This window comes from Nerophis ophidion, linkage group LG05 (assembly GCF_033978795.1).
Source record: "Nerophis ophidion isolate RoL-2023_Sa linkage group LG05, RoL_Noph_v1.0, whole genome shotgun sequence".
Taxonomy (NCBI): domain Eukaryota; kingdom Metazoa; phylum Chordata; class Actinopteri; order Syngnathiformes; family Syngnathidae; genus Nerophis; species Nerophis ophidion.
In genome coordinates this window covers 44616898-44641425 of record NC_084615.1, presented here as the reverse complement: position 1 = coordinate 44641425, position 24528 = coordinate 44616898, and the positions used below count along the sequence as shown (strand labels likewise).

The window sequence follows — 24528 nt, the reverse complement described above, 5'->3', positions numbered from 1 at the left end:
GCTCCAGCAGTTGCTCAATTATGTCCCTGCCCTTAGTTAGCACCCTTCTATACAGAAGACCATTTTAAATCAGAAAATATGGTGAATTAAGTGCACTCACCCCTTCACATTTCTGTCCATCAATTTCCACGACTTGCTGTCGGGCCCAGCTGAGGTTCTGATCATTCCATTGGGCCGTGGCAAATATCCCGTTTTTTGGTTGACGCTCTCTTCCGGTACGGGGTACTCCACAAAGGGGTCCCCTTCGTCTTCTGCCTTCTCCTCGTTCCTGCTCTCCCGTCGCTCCTCTTCAGCTGAGCTGTCACTCCGTGGGGCCTAAACGCGGGGCAGGCTGCAAGCGGTCTCATACCTTTGAGTCCATTGTTGCGGCAGTGATGCGGCCAAATAGTACACAGTCGGACCCGTTGAGTAGTGGAACAGGCAGGTTTGGTACCACTCCAGCTGCTACCAGTGCATCACCTCGGGGTGTCTGAACGTGTATATGACTCACCCGATACTGGCGGACATCTCCATGTACACACGTCACTGGAACGGTGTCCTCGCTGAGGGGTCCGGCCAGGTCAGCGTTTACCAGAGTCACAGCGCTCCCACTGTCCAGCAATGCATGTGCATCGGTGCCCCCGATCTTTACTGGAAGGCTGGCATGTTGTCGTTCACTCCCCGTGCGGAGGCACGGTTTGCCTGCATCTGAGCTAGGGGCTGTGGCCATGGAGGCATCGCGGTCGCGTTCCGGGCACGCCCAAGACATGTGGTCCGGGTGTCCACACACATAACATTTCCGCTGTGGGGGCCGACTGGGTTTCTCAAGGGCAGCGCCCTGAGATCGGGGTGTGGACAGAGCTGGCGGTGGCGTTCTTCGGCGATCGCGGCCTAGCCTCTCTTCTCCGGTGTCTCTGGCCGTTTTCATACAGGTGGCTCTCAGCATTTCCATGCTCACTTGGTGGTTCTCTAATAAGGCCAACAACTCCTCCACAGTTAGAACCCGATAAAATAAAATGACTTTAAATTGTGAAATAAAAAATTTATTATTGAAACAAATCAAGATAATTTTACATTATGTTAATTAATGGCACATTTAATATTACATATATGTATTTATTTCCAATTGCAATTAATTATTGACTAATATGAGTAGTTATTTAAATATGTATTTATTATTATTATTAGGTCCCATTCAACCTTGCATAATACATTGTGTTTATCGATTAATTTCTCGCCACACAGGTCTGCAGCTGCTGGCCACGGCAAGCAGGGACCGCCTGATCCACATCCTGGATGCCGCTGCCGACTACAGCTTGGTGCAAACCCTGGACGAGCACTCCTCATCCATAACCGCTGTTCGCTTTGCCGGTGAGCCGCATGAAACTTTGTTCAACATCTCACAAACTAATTTCAAATTTTTTTTACCTCTTGTGCTTTCACACATCAAAGCTTATTCTGTTGGTTTTGCAGCGCTGCTCCTTTAATTTAGGCATTCCAGATGTTGAATTCCGCTGTTTTTACTGTATTTTTTTTAGATTATCATTTAAAACCTGCCAACTTGGCCAGCGTAAGAGTGGTGACTATTTCGGTGCTAGCAAAGCTAGGATAAGCTTGCCTGCGTGCTGGTATTCACAAGTTAGTATTCACAAGCCTGATGGCCTGTGGGTAGAAACTGTTTGTCAGTCTCGTAGTCCTGGATTTCAGGCTCCTGTATCGTATGCCTGATGGTAGGAGGCTGAAGAGACTGTGCTGGGGGTGTGTACTGTCCTTTATGATATTGTGTGCTCTCCTGGTGGCCCTGGTAGAGTACATGTCCTGTAGTGAGGGGAATGCTGCTCCTGATATGTACTCAGCAGTTTTAATCACTCGCTGGAGTGCCTTCCTGTCCTTAGCAGTGCAGTTTCCATACCAGACCGTGATTGAGCTGGCAAGGACACTCAACCGTACTTCTATAGAAGTTGCTGAGAATTTTGGCTGGCATACCAAATTTTCTCAGCCTTCTTAGGAAGTACAGTCGCTGCTGGGCTTTCTTTATTGTTTGTTGGGTGTTGTGATCCCAGGTGAAGTCCTCGCTGATGTGGGTCCCGAGGAATTTAAAGGTTTTCACCCTGTCCACCTTTGTCCCCCCAAGTACAAAGATGTGTACTGTGCATTCCTTCTCCATCAATAATTATCTCCTTGGTCTTGTCTGTGTTCAGGGAGAGATTATTATCCTGACACCAGGCCACCAGTTCCGCTACTTCCCTTCCTGCCTCAGCTCCCCCGGTGATCAGTCCGACGACCGTAGTACCATCTGCAAACTTGATGATACTGGCGTTATTCTGGGAGGCCACACAGTCGTGTGTGAAGAGGGTGTACAGTAGGGGGCTCAGCACGCAGCCTTGGGGGGTCCCTATGCTTAGAACCTTTGTGCCTAATGTCTGGTTGCCGATTCTGACTGACTGGGGCCGGTTTGTGAGAAAGTTCAGGACCCAGTCACAGAGAGTTGGTGTCAGACCAACAGTGAGGAGTTTAGCAGTCAGTTTTTGTGGGATGACCGTGTTAAAAGCAGAGCTGTAGTCGATGAATAATAGCCTGGGATAAGTGTCCTTGCCCTCTAAGTGGGTGAGGGTGGTGTGGATGACGGTGTTGACTGCATCCTCAGTGGACTGGTTCTGCCGATAGGCAAACTGTATAGGGTCCAGTGTGTCTGGAATGGTCTTCTTGATGTGTGACATGACTATCCTCTCGAAGCACTTCATCACTATTGGGGTGAGTACAACAGGGCGATCATCATTCAGAGAGGTCACAGTGTTTTTATTTGGCAGGGGCATGATGGTGGTGGTTATAACGCAGGTGGGCATAACAGCTTGTGCTAGTGACAAGTTGTATATGTCAGCAAGTACGTCAGCCAGCACTCATGAACACACCCTGAGGGCCTGGCCAGGGATGTTGTCTGGGCCGGCTGCCTTCCGTGGGTTTGTTCCCCTCAGAACTGTAGGTACCTCTGCTGTTGTCACAGTGAGTGGTGGGTCCTGCGTGCGCTCAGTGGTCAGAACCCCTCTCTGTTGGTTGGTGTTGAGGACCTCGAAGCGGGCGTAGAACTCATTCAGCTCATCTGGCAGTGAGCGTTGGCTGTTTGTGACCCCCTTGCCCCCCTGCTTGTAGTCTGTGATGTGTTGCAGGCCTTGCCACATGCGCCAAGAATTTGTGGTGGAGTACAATCCCTCCAGCTTTTGTCTGTATTGTCCCTTGGCCTTGCCGATGGATTTACGCTGGTCATATCTGGCCTTCTTGTAGTCCTCAGCGTTGCCTGAGACAAATGCAGTGGAGCGGGCATGTAGCTTGGACCGAACATCACAGTTAATCCAGGTTTTTTGGTTTGGGTATATCTTGTATTGTTTTGTGGGAACAATGTTTTCCACACATGTGCTGATGTAGCCAGTGACACTGGAAGCATATCCCTCTATGTCCACAGTACCGTCATCCTTCTGAGCAGCAGTTTTGAACATGTCCCAGTCTGTACTCCCAAAGCAGTCCTGAAGCATTAGTTCAGTGTCTTCATTCCACACTTGAACAGTTTTTCTCACTGGGGGGGGGGTTGCTTGAGGCGCTGTCTGTACGCTGGATATAGAAAAGCTGAGATGTGATCAGATAGTCCAAAGTGTGGTCTGGGTACAGCCTTGTAGGCTCCCCTCACGTTGCAGTACACTTGGTACAGAGAGTTTTTTTCCCTCGTAGGAAAGTTCACATATTGATGGTATTTCGGGAGGACGCTCTTTAGGTTGCGGTGGTTAAAATCCCCAACTACTGTGAACGCAGCATCGGTCTCTTGTTTACTGATGACGTCATGCAGCAGCTTTAGCGCTGTAGTGGAGTCAGCCCATGGCGGGATGTAAACAGACAGTATAAACACTAAACTGAACTCCCTTGGCAGGTAAAAGGGTCTGCATTTCACCATCAAAAACTCAATGTTGTCCGAGCAGTGTCTTTCTACCACTTGTACGTCCGTGCACCAGCGGTTACTCACGTAAACACAGACGCCGCCGCCTCTCGCCTTTCTTGAAGCCCACGGTAGACTGAGGGCGTTGCTAGCTGGATAGTAGAGTCAAGGATGCTGTCCGAAAGCCAGGTTTCCGTGAAAATAAGAGCACAGCATTCTCTTAGTTCACGCTGGGATGTAATCCTGGTTCTCAGATCATCCAGCTTGTTGTCGAGCGAGCGCACGTTAGTTAGCAGCAGGCTAGGTAGTGGTGGTCGTGTAGCTCTAGCCTTTAGCCTAGCATGTAGCCCCGCTCTCTTGCCTCGCCGTCTTGTTGTTGTTTTGTCGTTAGCTGGCTGTCGTTGTAGCAGAAAGTTGAAGTCCGTCAGACTATAAGTGAGCTCATGGTGAGCTTTTCCGATATTCAAAAGTGAATCTCTGTTATATCTCACTGTTGCGTGCAAAAACTTTGCATTTAGGATGCAAATTAGTACTAAAATAAATAAAAAACGTAAATGTTGTCGGGAGGACGACGCAAAGACGTCAGCCACGGGGGGCGCCATCTTGTATAGTGATGTAGTAAATAGATTTTCTCACACCAGACAGAACTTTGAACTAATGACAAACTTTTGGAACTAATGATAAACTATGGATGTTGTACATTCTTAAAATGGGTAATATTGATATGGTGAAAATTATTTTCTCAACATGAACAATTAATTATTGATGATGTAGTACAGTTATGCAAAATATGTGTGGATTTCTGCTTATAGCATCTAATACAGGGGTGTCCAAACAAAAAGAAGGTTTTGAGTTGTTTTTGAAGGATTAAATTGTCTTTGGGGTTTTGATGTGGTCCGAGAAAATGTACCAGAGGCAGGGTGCCAATGAGCAGAAGTCTTAAACTAAAACAAAACATGACCCGGGCAACGGATCATCACAGTACCCCCCCAAAACAGAACAAGTTAAAAAATCACGGGAGGGGACAGGGAGAACTTGTTGGTGTCCGAATCCAACAGGGGTGAGTCAGGTGATGGCGGCGGCAGCGCGGCGACCACGGAACTCCCTGGCCATCGAGAAGGCGGATGCGAGTGGCGCCAGGACCTTAGCAGCCGAAGAATCCTACGCGGAAGTCCTGGGCGTCGCTTCCTTTGGCACAAAGAGCGTCCATTAATTGGCCACTGAAGGGAGCTGCATGCGAGCGCCCGCGAGCGCCGTGCGACGGCATGCCAGAGACAGGGTAGATGGCGGCGCCGTGGGACGGCTTGCCGGAGACTAGGAAGATGTCATGTTTGTGTGAGGAGCCACCGAAGACGTTGTCGTGGAAGAAGCAGGGAGCTGGGTTGGAGACGTGTCGGGAGCTTGAGAAGCAGGCAGAGGAGGTCGCAGCACCACAGGCAGAGGAGGCAGGACAGGCGGCAGTGCCGAGCAGGAGTTACCAGAATGGCTGGATGCAGCTGAGGCCCCCCCCAGGAAGCGGATACCAGACGCTTCTGGTGATTGAAGGAACAGACGCCAAGGGTGGGATGTGGGAGGTTTGAAAGTGGGTAGAATTTTCCTTTCTTGGTTGTCCATACTATCCATTTAAAATCCCAACAGGGGATTGTCATGGAGACAAGGAGGGAAAAACAGGGAAGTGGGTGGGGTTTGAGTCATTGGGGGCGGGGCTTTAGTCATTGGGACCAGGGACTGACCAGGTGATCTTGCCTCAATAAAAATGTTCTGGTAATCAGCAATAGTCAATGTCCTTGGCGGAAGGCTTACAGAATGGTTAAGAAAAAAAATCTTGGTGCCTGATGTCATTGAAATGCGCCAACAGTGTGACGTCGTCGGAGCTTGTATTTATCTGGCTCACAGCCCAAGCGGTGAAATGTTTGGCAAAGTGATCATTGGGATTACCAAACATAATTGGTGAGGAAGACAGGGCTGTTTGCAGCTTTCTTTGATCTGGAGGAGGAACTTGAGGGGTCAGTAAGTCCTGGCAGCGAGTCGAAGTCTTTTTGGGCGGCCTCCGCCTTCACTGACACGTTCGAGAGAGCGGTGCGACGATGTCCCCAGATCAAACATAGTCGATGGAGACCAGCGAAACCTTGGGATCCCACACCAGACTGTCGATCACCTCGGGAGAATAGCGGAGCGTCTCCGCTTCCATTGCCTTAAGCACCATCCACGTCCCCTCGTCCAGCAGGTCTATGTCTTCTGCGGCAAAACTTCTTGCTGGCTGTTGTCTGTTACGGTTGGGTCGCATGACATTGCGTGTCTCGACCACTAACCAGAGGCAGGTGAACATAATTAGCACCCATGGCAATCAGGAACACAAACTCAGGGGTGCTGAAACAGTACTAAGGGGGTCTTAAACTAAAACAAAAACATGGTCCGGGGAATGGATCATCACATGATTAGGGGCACCGACTAATATGTTTTCTGTTTTTGGGCTGTTGAGTTGTAGAACGTTTTGGCTCATCCATGCCTTTATCTCCTCCAGACAAGCGGTGAATGTGGGGGGAGATGGTGAGAGGTCACAGACAGAGGTAGAGGGGTCTGTTTTCATGTAGAGTTGAGTGTCATCTGTATAGCAGTGGAAGGAAATTCAATGACTGTGTATGATGTGAGTGAGTACAAATAGAGTTGGGCTGAGGACTGATCCCTGGGGGACTCCACAGGTGGAATAATGAGTACGGGATCAAGCTCTTCCAAGGATTACCTATTCTGACCTGTTGTTGAAGGAGGATCTGAACCATTCCAGGGTCCGACCAGACAGACCAGCAGTGAGGTGTAGATGTAGCAGGATGTTTTGGTCAGCAGTATTGAATGCAGTGGTCAAGTCAAGGAGAATGAGGAGGGAAGGGGAACTGTTATATGTACACGTATATATGTATAAGCAATTAATATGTGTGTATATATATAGTTTCTTTTTATGCAGTTGGCTTTTGGCCCCTGGTCAAATTTTGTTAGCCCAACGCAGCCCCCAGCTCTCCCTAATAGATAGAAAACATTGGTAAGTTTTTTTCCATTTCTACGGAATTTTTATGTACGGAATGCCTTCCAAAGCAACTTAAAAATGGTAAACTCTCTTCAACTTCATGTGCATCACCTAAACCCCATAAGGGCATCCTTGAACCCTGGCTGATATTTTTAAATTCCTCTTCTTTTTTTTTACTTCACTGGGATGATTGACGACAATCAGACATGTGTTTGAGTGCACTATATAGGATTAGGGGTGTATCTAAATATCGATAATATCCACACAAAGCTGGGTATTGGATCGATACTGAGTTGCAGTTTTTTGTCTGCATGTTCAGAAAATTACTTGATTTTTCTCAGTTTATGCGATTCTTCGATTTCGTCAGTGCAAACAGCGCACCTCTCTCTCTCTCTACTGCTCACTCAGGTACACGTTGCCCCTCCACTTCCTTGCTATACTGACTACTGACATTATTTTATTTTTTTGTAACTTAGCTTTTATTGACATCCAGAGCGTCAAACATTCTCATATTCTCATCCATTAATTCACATTTGCATACATCATACATCTATTGTCTGCCCCAAATGTCAAAATTATATATATATATATATATATATATATATATATATATATATATATATATATATATATATATATGTATATATATAAATATTCTGATTATTTTTCATGAATACCCCGCAGCACTTTTAAGGGCAAACCATTACAGGGCGCTCTACCTTCCACAAAGAAACAAGAACTCTCCCCGCTTGCAGTGGAAGTTATTTAGATTATTTTGTTGACATCTTTATAGTTACACTTTTGGGACATTTTTGCATTTTTGGTGTTTTGAATAATTCAACATAGTTCAATGTAATACAAATTGTTTTAAAATAATTCATATGAATACATTGTTTTATATTGTTTTATTTTAAACACAATTTTATTTGAATTAACTATTTTATTTGTGTTACAATAGTCATAATAGACTAACTCGAGGCAAATTTACAATATTTTTCAATAATTATGAAATTTCACGTCAAAATATCTGTATCAGTATCGGCGATACTAGCCCTGTATTTATTAGTTATCGGATTCATACCAATATTCCTAGTATCACACCCCCCCATCTGGTTTAAATGATTTGCACACCAGTATTAAGATATTTAACGCTATGAATTACAGTCCCGATTATTTTGCCCATGTAGCTTACTGTACTGAATGTGTATTTCTGCATAATTATGTGTGTTTTCCTGTTGTTCCTCAGCCAATGAGAGCAAGGTGAGGTTGATCAGCTGTGGTGCGGATAAAAGCATCTATTTTCGCACTGCCCATACGGTAAGCTTGAACCTTGTAGCACACATGCGACACCTGCGAGAGGTCCTAAATCTGAAAATGTGTAGCTTCGCATTACGTCTAGAATTAAAAATAAAAAGCCAACAAGGCTACAACCAAGCAAAATAATATATACATAATTCATATGGTGTTTATTTTATCACGTTGTTGGTTATCAAATGTGTTGTCAACTTGTCAATCTGGCGGGTGTTGAAGATGAGTTGAATTAACAGCTTCTTTTCACTTAACAAGGAAACATCACCATGGCTTGATATGTATATGTATATATATATATATATATATATATTTGAATATATATATATATATTTAAATATATGTATATATATATAAATATATATATATATATAATGACCTGTAACCTGAAAACTGATCAAGAACCTACCACAATGTTGTTGTTGTTTTTTTACATCATGTAACTTCAAAGGAGTTGCAGGTTACATAACTTAAAGTGCTAAAAGGTGCTGCATTCTTTCCTCTTGGTGAATCGCTCCTGGTTAACTGGGCCAGGGTTTTGTTGCATAAGAAGTCACCTAATTCCCCCTACATTCGACTGCACGATTCAGACTGCTGCTGCCTCGACTCCCAAACATTAAGTTTTATGGAGCACAATAAACAAAGGCTTGTTATTCTTAGGTAAGATTTATGGAGCTCTCCTGGCTGGCCTGCAGAAATAAATGAGCATCCCCATAATCTCACACTGGTAGGGCACTCAGCGGCGCCTATCGAGCTTTGAGTTTTTTTAAAACATTTGTCTGATTGCATGTCGACACGTGAACATTGGTCATTTTTAAAAATGTAATATGTCTGTCATTGAAATTTATTAAAATCAATTTGATCGGTGCTTGGCCCCCCCAAAAAGCGGCACAATTTTAAATGTTAAAATGTATTTTTTTTTTAAAACACATTCTTAGATTATAAACATTGTATGAATACAGTAGAATATAATACAAATTACTACAATAGTTGTATGAAGTCTGCGATGAGGTGGGGACTTGTCCAAGGTGTACCCCTCCTACCGCGCGACTGCAGCTGAGATAGGTTCCAGTGACCCCCCGCGACCCCAAAAGGGACAAGCGGTAGAAAATGAATGGATGGGTGGAGTTGTATGAAGTAATGTAATAATAATTTACATTATTTACCTTGAAAAGTGGATTTCTACGGTCTGTCTTCTCGCTGCTTCTCCATCAAACACATCATCAGCAGCTTTTCCATATTTTCATGGGTAAATGTCCGCTGTTTAGATATTATTTTAACATCCTTGGCTGGCAATATCGACTCATTCTGCCTCACTATAATGCAGACCAGCAGTGTTACGCTCCAACTGCTTCACCAAGTTAACTAGCTCCACGCCCAGTTATACTTTTGATGTTTTTTTTCTTTGATTTAATTATTTATTCATCATTAAATATCTTAAATTATTATGAGTCTCATCCACTTCGTCTTCCCATCACTGTCCTTCACATTCCTTCCCATGGTTATAAAAACAAAGTTATGTCCATCTCGAGCTATAAGCTAATGCTAGCCTGTCAGGTTCACGACCTGAGAGGAGGCTTGGAAAACAAACTTACACATTAAAGTATAAGAGTTAGTCGAGAAACAGCCCTGCATTCATTGGAGGTGGTATTGTGCTGATATGAGATGACAAACATTTTTAGCTAGTGATGACATTACTGGAGAACACCTTGTAAACATTTCAGTAAACAAACAAAAATATGTTTCCATTCAATTCCTTGGTATTTTTGATGTTGCAGAGTGACAAAGGAGCAGAGTTCCGCCGTTCCCACCACACGGTGAGGAAGACCACGCTGTATGATATGGGTGTAGACCCCACCTGCAAGTACGCTGCTGTCTGCTGCCAGGACCGCTGCATCAGGTGCGCAATGAAACAGCAAGCTTGCGTGCTGATCAGTGTTGGGTTAGTTACTGAAATCCAGTAACTAGTTACAGTTACTAGTTACTTTATTTCAAAAGTAACTCAGTTACTAACTCAGTTATTTACACCAAAAAGTAATGCGTTACTGTGAAAATTAACTATTTTGTTACTTCTATTTTATTTTTATATATATATATTTTTTTAAAGCCCCCTTTAATGCCCTTTTAGCCTTCATTTGTGTACTGTTATTGCACTGGAGAATAATACAATCTGTTGATCAACTTGACGTGCATTTGCATCACTGAACTCGGCTAAGCAATGTGGTCTACATCTAACACACAAATACATATATATGTTTCAAAGGGCCAATTAGTTTCAGACCAGAACAAATTGATAAGCTGCAACATAACATACATAAGTAACAAACAGCATAATAACAACATAGCTGTAAACCAAGGAAGGCACACACTACATACACAAAGCCTAACCAGGTGTTTTTTTCTCTCAAGGAATTCTGAAATTAAATAATGTCTGAAGCCCAGAACACTCTACACATTTCCCCAGTTTTAGTTAAGAGATAAGGAATGATTGACCTGGCCCACTAGGATCCCTCTTTATGTTTGTCATTTAGAGTGATGTGATAATCAAACACTCTAGAAGTCTAGAATGAAAGAGTATATACGAGAATTGACGAGTGTGTGTACCTTCATTGATGAATGATGAGCAGAGGCAGAGTTTGGAGTGTTTTCTTTAGCTCGCTTTCCATGTCCACTGTGTCCAGGTTCGTGGAAAATGTTTTCTGTGCCATTTGCTGTATGATGTTTCATGCTATTTAGCTGCCTGAAAGCGGGTGACTCCACTGTAGAAATAGTCTACATATTTTCTAGCACATGCGCTGCGATGGATCTATCAATTTGTCCTGGCTAGCAGTCCATCTATTAAAATCCAGCCGCTGTTACTAAGATGGTGTTGGAGGTGAAGTATCTCTCTCTTTACTAGCTTTGTCGAAGCATGTTGCTTTTGTAGCTGTTTTAGCAGATTTGATTTGCTGTTTAGGGCGGTAGATAGGATTGTTGATCCAAGACACAACTTACATTGAACTAAAATGTTCTTTTCTTTGTGCTCGACAAAAGAAAATGGTGAGAATATCTCTATGTTAAGAAACTCCACTTTGGCTGCGCCATGATGTCTTGTTAGTAAACATAGACAAACCCCCGCCCTCCCTTCCTCACACACACACACACACGCACACACACACACACACACACACACACACACACACACACGCATGCACGCACGCACACACACACACACACACACACACAAAAACCCACACATACACACGCACACACGTACACACACACACACACACACACACACGCACACACACACACACTGTGTGCATCTTCTCCCGTGCCTCTTCTGCAGCTCTCTAGTAGAACACACTCAGATCTTCTCAGTTTCTAGCCGATACGACACAAAAAATAACGTAAAATAACGCAGTTACGCATCATGTAGTAACGGTAACGGAGTTACTGAATATAAAAAATAACGCGCTAGATTACTAGTTACCGCCGAAAATAACGGCGTTACTAACACTGTCCCAACACTCTTGCTGATGGTATGTGTATTTTATTCCCAGAATTTTCAATATCAGCAGTGGCAAACAGAGGAAGCTGTACAAAGGATCGCTGAGTGAAGACGGAAGCCTACTCAGAGTAAAGTCTCTCAATTTTCTCTTCGGAAGACAGATTTCTTGCTGTGGATATTTACTTGTGGTGTCTTTTCATGCAGGTTCAGATCGATCCATCAGGCCAGTATGTGGCCGCAAGCTGCTCCAATAAGAACATCAGCATCTTTGATTTCTACACTGGGGAGTGTGTGGCCACCATGTTTGGACATTCTGGTAAGAGACCAGCAGAGGCGACAGATATGTGGACATAAAACACACAATCCGGATAACAAAACTAGCTTCTTTGATTTTCAGAGATCGTCACTGGGATGAGGTTTACTTACGACTGCAAGCATTTGATCAGTGTGTCAGGTGACAGGTGAGGCGAGTGCACATGTTGTACCCCACAAACTACAAGCACAAAAAATAGACAAACTGTACAGTATCGATAAAATAAGGCACACTTTTTCATTCAGTTCTTGTGCTGCATCTCATTAGATGGAGCTAATTACACATTACACGGTTCAAATAGAGTCGTCACATAGTGGTCATGTGATTAGGATGCATGCTCCATGAGAAATAACAATCATTTTCATCCTTTGCGACAGCGCTAAACGAGTCTGGAAATGAGTATGCTGATAGCTGCTGAATTTTTAATGCTTATGTGTGCTTCCATCCTCTAGCTGCGTCTTGGTCTGGCGTTTAGCTCCTGAAATGACCATAAACATGAGAGAGAGACTCTTTCAGCTCAGGCGTAACGCACCCGCTCACAAGAGCGCCCCCCTCCGGTGAAAAACTCATATAAGGATTCACCTGAGAAAGTTCTTACCCTTTCCTGAATCCACCATCTTTTTTTTTACATCAATTGTTTTGTTTTCGATTGCAGGCGAGAGGCGTACAGCGCTCCTGCTCTGGTCGGCCTGTCCTCTGACAGCGACCACAACCATGAGCGCGAGGACGAAGATGAAGGCCACAACAAAGACTCCAACAATCAAGAAAAGATCTCGGCCATTATCACATCCTCAGACAGCAGTCATGGCGAAGAGAACACAGGTTCAATCAATAGATAGATAGATAGATAGATAGATAGATAGTACTTTATTGATTCCTTCAGGAAAATTAAAATTCCAGCAGCACTGTACAGAGTTGAGATCAGTTTAAATAAAAGTAAAAGGTAAATAATGGGGGTTTAAATGTAAACAAAATAGAGAAATATTACAATAAGAATAAAAACTAAAAAGCAACAATGGGAATAAAAATATAACAGTAAAATAAGAATATAAAAAGACAAAGTAGGCAGTAGTGACCATGTTTTTGTTTTGCATCCCCTGTCATCCTAGTACCCCCCGCCCCCCGCCCCAGAGAGAAGTTGTACAGTCTAATCAAAGCACTAATGTTAAATAGTGATACCTTTCCATGAAAAATATTGATATCCTGGGATTGTTTTTCATCCAACAGGTGGTTCAGATGAAGGACCTGACTGGGAACTGACAAAAGTAAGTGATGCAAATTGGATATTATGGAGGGTGAAATGGGACCAAATTAAATAAATACATCAATGTGTTTATTTATAGTTGTGTTATTAAATAGGTATTATTTGAATTATATATATATATATATATATATATATATATATATATATATATATATATATATATATATATATATATATATATGTCTTGATTGGATTATCCGGAGAATAGTGCTCGATACCGTGGTAGAGCGCAATATGAGAAAATCTCCTGATGATTGAGGGAACCCCTCATGAAACAGATCTGTAGAGATGAAGTAGTCTTGTGATTTTTTCCCACACCTACATATATATATATATATATATATATATATATATATATATATATATATATATATATATATGTATATATATATATATATGTGTATGTATGTATGTATGTATGTATATATATATATATATATATATATATGTATATATATATATATATATATACATACATACATATGTATATATGTATGTATGTATAAATAAATATATTTATATGTATGTATATATATATATACATAAACACACATATATATATATATATACATACACACACACATATATATGTGTGTTTTTAAATGTATCATTAATTTATTTCATGTGAAAATAAATACAATTACTTTGTAATTTATTACATGTATTTCATTATTTCATAATTTGATTAAATATTTCAGAATGTTATAATCAATTACATGATTGATAACTAAATGTACTTTTACATCAAATAAAATAATTATACACTTTCAAAAGATTGATGTATTAATTTGATTGGATCCTCCATAGGATATGGTTTGAATAAAGTGATGTTAAATGCTGAAATAAAATGTCATAATAAATGGCTAGCCAACAAAATACTTATTTTGACATATGTATAAACAATGTTGGCATATTGTTCGCTTTAGTGTTAATTTAGTGTTGTTGTCCAAAAGCCCGGGGGTTTGGTACCGTGAGGCTCCTCTAGAAATTGCTTCTTAATGATTGACATTGGATTACTTTGGATACAGTTGATGTTGAAATGTGCAACAATAAAAACATCAAATATCTTTTCACAATATTACTCAATTTTAATTGCTATTTTTGAGGTGAATATGTCAAAAATTGCGTGATTTTACTCAAATTCTAACATTTCTATAAAATGTATTTGAATGTTATGTGTATATGAAGGATTGATCAAAATGTATCTCACATGATACCACTCAGCCAACCAAATTCTGCATTTTATGCACTAAACTGTTACAGCCTTGTAACTGTCTTGGACTTATGACTGCTTTTTCTCTGTGTGTGGTATTTTAGGTCTACTCCTGTGCCCTTATTTTGTAGTATTTACTTCATCATGCCGTGGACAGGCTTCCACACCAGCTGCCTGATTGGCAATCAGGACACACATGAACCCGGTTGCCAATTAGTCTCCTTTTTCAGCCCGACACTGTCTAGAACATGTTTTGCATTACTATACGCACACATGTTCTTGATACAAAACAAGTTCCATTTCTGGCGCACTCGCCTTCTTTTGTTTTTTTCCTCCACTTTTTTTTTTTTGTTCACATTATATTATGTTATGTTACTCACTGTCTGCCTTCTGTCTGTGCATCCTTGGCATCACACCACTAATGTAGTTTCAGCTCCTGACATAACTTTTCATTATTGTCGTTATCCTTCCTCTCTTGATTGGCTGACCGTAATCACATGGTTGTACTGTGATCCATGTGATTTAAGTGAAGAACTACAAATGATTTACTAGTAAGGAAGTCCAGTAACGTGGTAGGATTGGAGCTAGACTCTTTGGCGTTGGTGTCAGAGAGGAGAAGTCAAGCAAAGCTCCTAGCCATTATGGACAACACTTCCCACCCACTACACTCGGACCTGGCGGAGAGAATGAGCACGTTCAGTGGAAGGCTCAGACTCGTAAAATGCAACACGGAACGACACAGGAAGTCCTTCATACCAACAGCCATCAGACTGTATAATGCATATGTTCCTTTTTGACTGTACTTGAATGCATAATAGACTGTATTTATATTATTGACATGTGAATAATGCTGTATAATAGACTGTATTTATATTATTGACATGTGAATAATGCTGTATCATAGACTGTATTTATATTATTCACATGTAAAAAATACACAAGTGTTTATTGTTTATTGTGAGCGAACTGTGGTGCTCTATTCTGTTCTATAAAATGTTCCAATCTTAATTAGATAAATATACACATACTACTTCTTAGTACTACTTATAATAACTAGAAAGCAATTGTAATCACTTGTTCCCTATCTTTTATTTCTGACATTCCCTGACAGTTTAATCAAAATTTGCCCCTAACATTTTGAGCTATCTATAGCAGAATGAAAGAAACTAAGTGAAGCCTTGTCAGTCATCCACTGTTGATGTGACTGTGGCTGGTGGTGGGGCTGCTAGCATACACACAAAAACAAGTTGAAATTCATAAGGCTAACGTAGTAGAAATGATCTGGATTATCTCCAAATTGTCTGAGCAATTTATAGTGAAATGAAAGAAATGGAGTGAACACTCTTGGTCAGTCTCCACTATATTTGTCTCTGTGGGGCCGCTAGCATTCACAGATGGAGAAGTTATGACTTTGTCCGTATCTTATTTTGGACATTTCCTGAAAATTTCATAAAAATCAGCCCATAATTTTTGGGGGTTATTTTGCTAACTAACCAGCTAACTAACTGACAGACAACCCTGCTGACGGAGGTAATAATATAATAAGTTTTTTTCCATGTGCTCACAGCCCGCAGTGACCACACCCAGCACCAGTGGTCGTCCTCGCAGGCGCTGGTCTCATCGTATGGGCTCCTTGGAGTTGATGGTCAAGTCCATGCTGGATCTGAGGCAGTTGGAGACCTTTGCCCCCAACAAATCTGCCGACTCTAACACTCATGACAGAGACCGACGCAGCATGTCCAGCCTCCACGAGTCCATGGTGATCTTAAACTTACCCAGAAGATTTTAACGCCTGAATTTAATTCTGCAGCGGCTCACTGTCTGTTTTTTGACAGCAGCACTTTGAGGAGCAGGCCAAGCGGTGTCGGCCTATGGGAAGCTGTGATTGGACAACAATGGATGCCAATAAGGAGGAGACGGGTCTACCAGACATGTATGCCTCATGGGGAGCAAACATCAGTGCTCATGCATGATTTGTCCGTCACCATTTTCCTTATTGATCTACAGTGATTACATTGTGAGGGATCCACCATGCCACCAGGCCCTCAGTAAGAGCCCGGATAGCGCCTGCTCGCTGGACTATGACAGTCCTGATGGAGTCCTGAACGGTGAGCAAAGAAGCAAATCTCTACTCGTTTTTTTTAAATGATGTTTGGATTTCCGATAACTTAGAGCTTCGGGTAAATATGATGTGTCTCACTTGTGTTTCCTTTTGCTGCCAGACTCTGCAGTATCCCTCAGTTTAGACAGCTCAGATGATGATGAGGAAAAGATGGAGATAAGCAAAGAGGAAGCAGAGATGGCTGAGACCACTAGCGTCGATGAAGCTCTCGGGACGGTGACAGCCGAGCTTGACAGCTCAGAAGATTTCCTCAAGCAGGACTTTGAGAGGCTTGCGGACATTTGCAGCACAGGTTAGAGAACTTTGAAGGAACATTTTGACTTTTAGAGACAAAAAAAGTTCAAGCTCCTGTAAGTCACCAAAAAATAGAATAGCGTGTGTTACGAATAGTGGTTCATGAGAATATAAGTTACACTCAATAAAAACATGTTAATCACAATTTACTCTTATGCGCGTACACAAAAGAAATGTTAAAAAATGACAAGATGTAAAAATGACCAGTTAGTAAAATTAATGTGTGTATTTAAAGGGCGTGGCATACATAGTTGAACCATGAAGAGGGCGGGATTACAACCAACAATCTGGGACGTACAGCATTTGGACATTTAGCTATGTTAGTTATTTTATCTTCCCTTGGTTTGTGTTCTGCAGCTGAACCCAGCAGAGTCCCAAGGCTCAGCATGTCTTCACGCTTCCTGGCCAGAGGACATCACAACAGGTTTGCGCTTCATTTGCACCAATCAAGGGTTTGGCGACACATCCAAATTCAATATCGTGGGAACAGAAAGACCTTTCGAAATCCTCTATGGAAAAGACAAAACGAAGGACCCAGATCTCCCTCGGCCGTACACAGGTCACCGGGACCCCCAATAGAGCCAGGCCTGGAGGTGGGGCTCGATGGCAAAAGCCTTGTCCCGACCAGGCACAGCCCAAAGAGGCAACTTGGATCCCACCTCCAAAGGGCTCACCACTGAACCACTGATTGGAAAGGGCATAGCTCTTGGGACTCACGTTGACGCACAGCAAGAGCTCTGAAACCAATCCTTTCAAGATGGGCTGGACTCTGTTCCAGTGTGGCGTTGCAAACATTGAGGGACGATGGTGGCAATACTTGGTGCCCCACGACTGAGAGCCTGTACGTTGGAGTTTAACCCAGAAAACGAGAGGGTAGTGGACGGGTCCTGACTGTTGTTTGTGCTTATGCACCAAACAGGAGTTCAGAGTACCTGATCTTTTTGGAGTTACTAGAGTAATTACTGGAGAGTGCTCCCCCAGGTGATTCCCTCATTCTACGTGGTGACTTCAACGCTCACTTTGGCAACGACAGTGAAACATGGAGAGGTGTGATAGGGGAAAAAGGGCCTCCCAGATCTAAACCGAAGTGGTGTTATGTTATTGGAAGTTTGTGCTTGTCACAACTTGTCCATAAAGAACACCATATGGCACCAAGACACCCTTGTCGACATTGTGGTTGTGTCATCAGTTTTGTGGTCAATCAGGTGAAGAGAGGGGCATAGCTTTCTACCAATAACCACCTGGTGGTGAGTTGGCTTTGATGGTGGCAGAAGACGCTGGACAGACCTGGCAGGCCCAAACTCATAGTGACGATCTGCTGCGAAAGTATAGCAAAGTTACTCCAAAACAACTTTGAACATGTCACTAGGTAGGTGCTGGACATTGAGTCCGAGTGGACCATGTTTTGTGCTTCTATTGTCAAGGTGGTCGATCGGAGCTGTGGCCGCAAGGTGGTTGGACCCTGTCGATGCGGTAATCCCAGACCCCGCTGGCGGTCACCAGTGGTGAAGCATGCCGTCAAGCTCAAGAGGGTGTGCGGTGTCCCGTGTGTGTCTCCGGCTGTTGAGGAAGCAAAAACTTGTACATGGAAAGAGATTGGGGAAGCCATGAAAACGGCTTCCAGACGGCTTTGAAGTGATTCTCGACTACCATCTGCCACCTCAGGAGGGGTAAGCAGTATACTGTCAACATTGTGTATGGTGGAGATTGTGTGCTGCTGACCTCGACTCGGGATGTTGAAGATCAGTGGAGGGAATACTACGAAGACCTTAATCCCACATACACATCTTCCTATGAGAAAGCAGTGCTTGGGGAATCTGTGTTTTTTCTCAAGCTAATGTTGACGAGGTAGTTAAAAAACTCCTCGGTGGAAGAGCCCCGGGGGTCGATAAGATTCGCCAAAAGTTCCTTAAAGCTCTGGATGTTATGAGGCTGTCTTGGTCGACAATACTATGCAACATTGCGAAGACATCGGGGGTGGTGCCTTTGGCGGTCCTCCCTTTAGGAAGGGGAACCAGAGGGTGTTTTCCAGCTGTCGTGTGATCAAACACCTCAGCCTTTCGGTAAGGTCTATTCAGATATGTTGGAGAGAAGGCTATGCCGGGTAGCCCAACCTCTGATCCAGAAGGAGCAGTGTGGTTTTTGTCCTGGTTGTGGAACTGTGGACCAGCTCTATACTCGGCAGTATTCTCGAGGTTGCATGGGAGTTTGCCCAACCAGTCTACATGTGCTTAGTGGACTTGGAGAAGGCGTTCGACTGTGTGCCTTGGGAAGTTCTGTGCGGAGTGTTCAATGAGTATGGGGTACTCATACCAATTGGCAGTCCGTTCTCTGTAGGATCGGTGTCAGAGCTTGGGCCACGCTGCCGCCAGTAAGTTAGACCCATTTTTCAGTGAGGTTTGGATTTTGTCTGAACTGCCCTTTGTGACGGTTCTGTTCGTAACTTTTATTGACAGAATTTCTAGGCGCTGTCAGGGCGTTATAGGGATCCGGTTTGGTGCCTGCTGGCTTCATCTGACCAGGATTTTCAGCTCTTACTGGATTGGTTTGGAGCAGAGTGTGAAACGACTAGGATGTGAATCAGCACCTTCAAGTCCGAGTCCATGGTTGTCACCCGGAAGAGGGTGGAGTACCATCTCCGTGATGATGAACAGATCTTGCCCCAACTGGAGGAGTTCAGGTACCTCTGAGTCTTGGTCACTCCATGGCCAAGAATCGTGAGATCGACAGGCGTTTTGGTGCGGCGCCTGCAGTGATGCGGACCCTGTATCGATTTGTTGTGGTGAAGAAAGAGCTGAGCCGAAAGGCAAAGCTCTCAATTTACTGGGTGATTTACGTTCCTATCCTCACCTATGGTCATGAGCTTTTGGGTAATGAGGACAAGATCACGGGTACAAGCGGCCGAAATGAGTTTCCTCCGTCGGGTGGCAGGACTCTCCATTCAAGATAAAGTGAGAAGCTCTGCCATCCGGGAGGTGCGCAAAGTAAAGCCGCTGCTCCTCCACATCGAAAGTAGCCAGATGAGGTGGTTCAGGCCTCTGGTCAGGATGCCACCCGGACACTTCCCTGGGGAGCTGTTTAGGGCACGTCCGACCGATAAGAGGCCACGGGGAAGACCCAGGATATGTTCGGGAGACTACGTCTCCCGGCTGCCCTGGATCCCCCGGGAGGAGCTGGACGAAGTGGCTGGAGAGAGGGAATTCTTGGCTTCTCTGCTGAGGCTGATGCCCCTTCAACCTGACCTCGGATAAGTGGATAATGATGGATGGATGGATGGTCAGATGAAGGAAACAGAAAGTTTCTCCAAACTTTTGACTGTACTGTATAGTGCATAGTAGGGTATATCATTGTATTGTACAGTATAGAATCGTGTAGTATTGTGTAGTGCAGGGTTTTCCGAAGTTTTTCAACCAACGGCTGCAGACTGGAAACGTGCTGAAACTTATGTACCACTTTGAAATTTCTTATTTTTTTATTTTTGTAAAACTTAGATGAAACATTTTTGCAGCGTTAAAATTTTAAAGCCAAGCCTTTGTTTTAGTTTTTAGGGGTGTTCCAATATGATATTGATATCAGATATCCGTCTAATATCAACAAAAAACTAGTATCAGATATGTTGTTTTGCATGCAATCGCCGACATAGTGTCTAATACAAGCAGTCCTGCAGCGTTTACTTGCGCAAAGTTGGACAGCCAGTTAACACCTTAATGTCCTCCAAAAAGCACACCAGTTTGGTATTTTCTTGTATTTTAGTCAACTCATTTACACACGTTAAACAGTCTTTAACGTGGTGCGAGCAGATACACAACAGCGAAGAACACAATAGCACACAAGCTAGACATACTGTCAATATCGTTTTTTGCCGGAGTAAACCCCATCGCAGAGAAGAAAGAATAAAAATACTAAAAAAAAAGAATGAGAAAAATCAACTGAGGATGCACACAGGTGTGGAGAGTAATAAGTAAACACGGCAGTCACCAAGACACAGGAACGAGGAATGTGAGTGGAGCCAGAGCAGCGGAGGCCCTGGAGGGCCTAAGTAGTTAGGTAGGAAACGGGTATCAGGTGGGCGCAAAGCTGGCCTGATGTTGCCTGTATCCGAAAAACCAGGCATTGCAACACAAAGCAGACAGTCGGCAGCAGAGCTGCTAGATCATGACACATACTGAATAGGTGTCCTGAATTGAAAATATTTTCCGTCTAAAACACCACATTTGTCAATAGAAACAAGTATTGCTGTGCAATATTAGGATATATATTGTAGTATGACATAAAAATGTCCATCATACAATACAAGTTTATATTGTTTATATTGTAATTTTAACATTGAGGCTGCCGCTGTTATAACTGCTCTGCTACTATGCGTAGCATTTTTACGTCACTTGTAAATACCTTTATGTCAACAATGCAGCAGATTGCTGCATCAGCAAACCAGCATAACCTAGGCTAATCTGTAAAACATGCAGCAAATGAGTGGTTGCTAGCTACTTGGACACGTCTATTCTTTTTTTAGCACTTGAAGACAGGACATGAAGAACAGTACAGAGACAGTGTTTAAATGGGACAAGATATGAACGTTACCTCAAAACCACTACATAATGAAAATAAAAACAAAACCATCAAGCCTAACAGAGTTTTTGTTTAAATTCCAGATGCAGTCTCTATATTCATTTATAGACATGACTTAGTGTATATACACTGTCGAAACTAAAAATGCATTTTATTGTTTTTTATTTGTCTTATCTTTTTACATATAAAATGTGTTTTACAAATGAAAGGACCAAAAATAGGCAAAATTGACATTAATTTCATGTGTGTATTGATTGTACAGATATGGTGTTGTTTCTGCTGGGCAAGTATGCCTGACGCGCCTCCTACAGCGCCTTGGGTCAGCTGCAGGGTCATCAGCCGGGGACCACCGCTCATTGGAGTTTCGCTCTCTTTAACCCCGGAACGCCTCCTGGTGGCGGAGCGGTGGCAGGGACGTCTCCCTGCCACCCCCTGCAGCTGACCCATCTTATTGCCTCGACCCCCAGTACTTATCCCTCCTCCTCAGCCACAACCAGAAACTTCCCTTTTCTGCTTCCTCAGCAAGGGCCTTTGTTTCCCTTCGGAGCTTAGCCCCAGTCAATCCCACATCTCGGAGCAGCCTTATGGTTGATGTACCGACGAAGCCCCGACAGCCTACTTCCACAGGGTAGATGGTAGTGGACCAGCCTGCCTCTCTGCACTCAGCAGCCAGATCTGCATACTTGGCTGCTTTGCGCTCGTATGCTGCCTGGATTCCCTCCTCCCAGGGGATGGTAAGCTCAACCAGCATGGCAGACTTGGTAACAGCAGACCACAGCACAATGTCTGGGCGGAGTGAAGTGGTGGTGATCTCACGGGGGAATTGGAGCTGTTTGCCAATGTCAGCCCTCATACTCCAGTCCCTTGCCAGAGAGAGGACGCTGCGGGGGCCTCTTCGGCTGGTGTCTCCGTTGCCTTCCCCTGGCCTCACAAACATGACAGAACGTTGTTTGGCTATGGGTTGGCTGTTGGCCTCTCGTCTACTGCTCTCCAGGATTTCTGCCAGTTTCATCAGGACTTGATCATGCCGCCATCTGAAGCGACCCTGTGTCAGCCCGATCTTGCAGCCTGATAGCAAGTGCTGCAGGCTGGCGTTGGGAGCACCACACAGGGGACAGCTCTCCTCCTGGCCGTACCACTGGTGGAGGTTTCTGGGGCATGGCAAGGTGTCGTAAGTTGCCCTGAGTAGGAAGCTGAGTCTGGCTTGGGGCATCTTCCATAGGTCGGCCCAGCTGATGGGTCTGCTAAGGGTACCTTCCCAAGTGGTCCATCTTCCTTGGCGACCTTGAGACACGGCCTTGATAGTATATTGCTCCTGGTTCGCCCTTGAGACCTCCTCCACAACCATGGCTCTGCGTTCCCTCTTTGTGGCCTTGGACCAAAGGCGTGGAGAATCTCCCCAGCCAAGCCCCGCTCTTCCTACTTGCACCCTGCCAACTATCTCCTGGTGTTGGAGCCTGCCAATGGCTTTGGCAACCTCTGGCCCTGCTTGCCACTTCCGGCCTGTTCGGATTGGTACCTGTGCATTCCTCACTGTAGGATCTGAGGATTCTTCCAGCTCGAGAACCAATCTGGCCTTCTCCTGCTTGTAGCCCAGGGCGATGGACTGAATCGGCAGATGCAGTAAAGTTGCCCCAAACAAGCCAGTGTCGGAGAAGCAACGCGGTAGGCCCAGCCACTTTCGGATGTAGGAGTTTGCTACTCTGTCCAACCCGTTGGCTGTTGAGGATGGAATCTCGCACATCTTCAGTGGCCACATAACCCTTTGATACAGTGTGAAGTTGTAGCACCACAACTTGTACTTTCCGGGGAGCTGGCTCTTGTTGATGCTCGCTAGGCCTTCTGAGAGTTGTTTCCGTGCTGCCTTGCCTGCGTGCTTGTCCGACAGGTCCGCATTGTACTGCCTCCCCAGGCTTTGGATGGAGTGGTTGACCAGTAGAGGGATTTGCTCACCTCCTGCAACAAAGATGGTTTTGTCGTTCCTGGTGCCTTTGCGCAAGGAGAGGCTTCGTGACTTGGAGGGTTTTATCTTCATCCGTGCCCATGTCACTAGCTCATCCAGCCTCTTCAGACACCTTCTCATGCATGGGGCTGTTTGCAGCACCACAGTGACATCATCCATGTAGCTTCGGAGTGGTGGAAGCCTCTGCCCTGTCTGCAGCCTCATCCCACCTACAGTCTGACGGGCTCCGCGGAGGATGATTTCGAAAGCTGCGACAAAGAGGACTGGGGAGATGGAACACCCCATGGCTATGCCTACTTCCAGACGCTGCCATCCTGTTGTAAAATCTTGGAGGCTAAAACACATCTGAAAGTCCCTGAAGTAGCTGGTTACCAGGTTGATGATGGAAACAGGGACGTGGAAGAATTCCAATGCAAACTGGATGAGTTTGTGAGGGACAGAACCATAAGCGTTGGCGAGGTCAAGCCACACCACATGGAGGTCGTTCTTCTCCTGCTTGGCCCTCTGGATCTGTGCCCAAATCATAGAAGAATGCTCCACGCATCCTGGAAAACCTGGTACTCCTGCTTTCTGGCAGCTGGTGTCAATATAGCCATTCGCTGTGAGATAAGATGTTAGTCTCTTGGCCATGACTGCAAAGAAGATCTTTCCCTCGACATTCAACAGAGCAATGCTCCTGAATTGGTTGATGTTATGGGACTCCTGTTCCTTCGGAATAAACACTGCCACAGCTCTTTGCCACTCCGACGGAATGAGTAGTTTCTTCCATGCTGTGCTCATTAGCTTCCACAAGGATTTCAGCACTTGGGGGCAGTTCTTGTATAGCTTGTAGGGGATTCCGTTAGGCCCAGGAGCTGATGCTGACCTCGCTTTCTTGACCACTGCTCTTACCTCGCTCAGTCGAGGAGGGCAGCTGTCAAACAGCATGGTTGGAGGTGGGGGAGGAGGTACGTATCCTGGTGAACCTAACGGATCGTTCCTCTTTGAGTCACTGTATTGGCCCCTGATGTACTGCTCAAGCTCCTCCTTGGTGGCTTCCAGTTTCCCGTTTCTTTTCTCCTCTAGA

General features: G+C 44.3%; 1 protein-coding gene across 5 annotated transcripts in view; it reads left to right on the top strand.

Annotated features, from left to right (window-relative positions):
* Window positions 1-24528, top strand: part of LOC133553159 (mitogen-activated protein kinase-binding protein 1-like) — a 70965-nt gene that overhangs the window by 34179 nt on the left and 12258 nt on the right. For 4 of the 5 annotated variants that reach the window (XM_061901046.1, XM_061901048.1, XM_061901049.1 and 1 more), the window contains exons 13-26: window positions 1225-1350; window positions 8173-8243; window positions 10013-10134; window positions 11777-11852; window positions 11929-12040; window positions 12122-12185; window positions 12490-12594; window positions 12693-12859; window positions 13265-13302; window positions 16082-16273; window positions 16350-16447; window positions 16522-16622; window positions 16737-16928; window positions 17288-17354. In XM_061901046.1, coding sequence (XP_061757030.1) covers window positions 1225-1350; window positions 8173-8243; window positions 10013-10134; window positions 11777-11852; window positions 11929-12040; window positions 12122-12185; window positions 12490-12594; window positions 12693-12859; window positions 13265-13302; window positions 16082-16273; window positions 16350-16447; window positions 16522-16622; window positions 16737-16928; window positions 17288-17354 — 1531 coding nt within the window. The remainder of the gene's footprint in view (window positions 1-1224; window positions 1351-8172; window positions 8244-10012; window positions 10135-11776; window positions 11853-11928; window positions 12041-12121; window positions 12186-12489; window positions 12595-12692; window positions 12860-13264; window positions 13303-16081; window positions 16274-16349; window positions 16448-16521; window positions 16623-16736; window positions 16929-17287; window positions 17355-24528) is intronic. The other variant, XM_061901047.1, reaches the window with a different exon arrangement.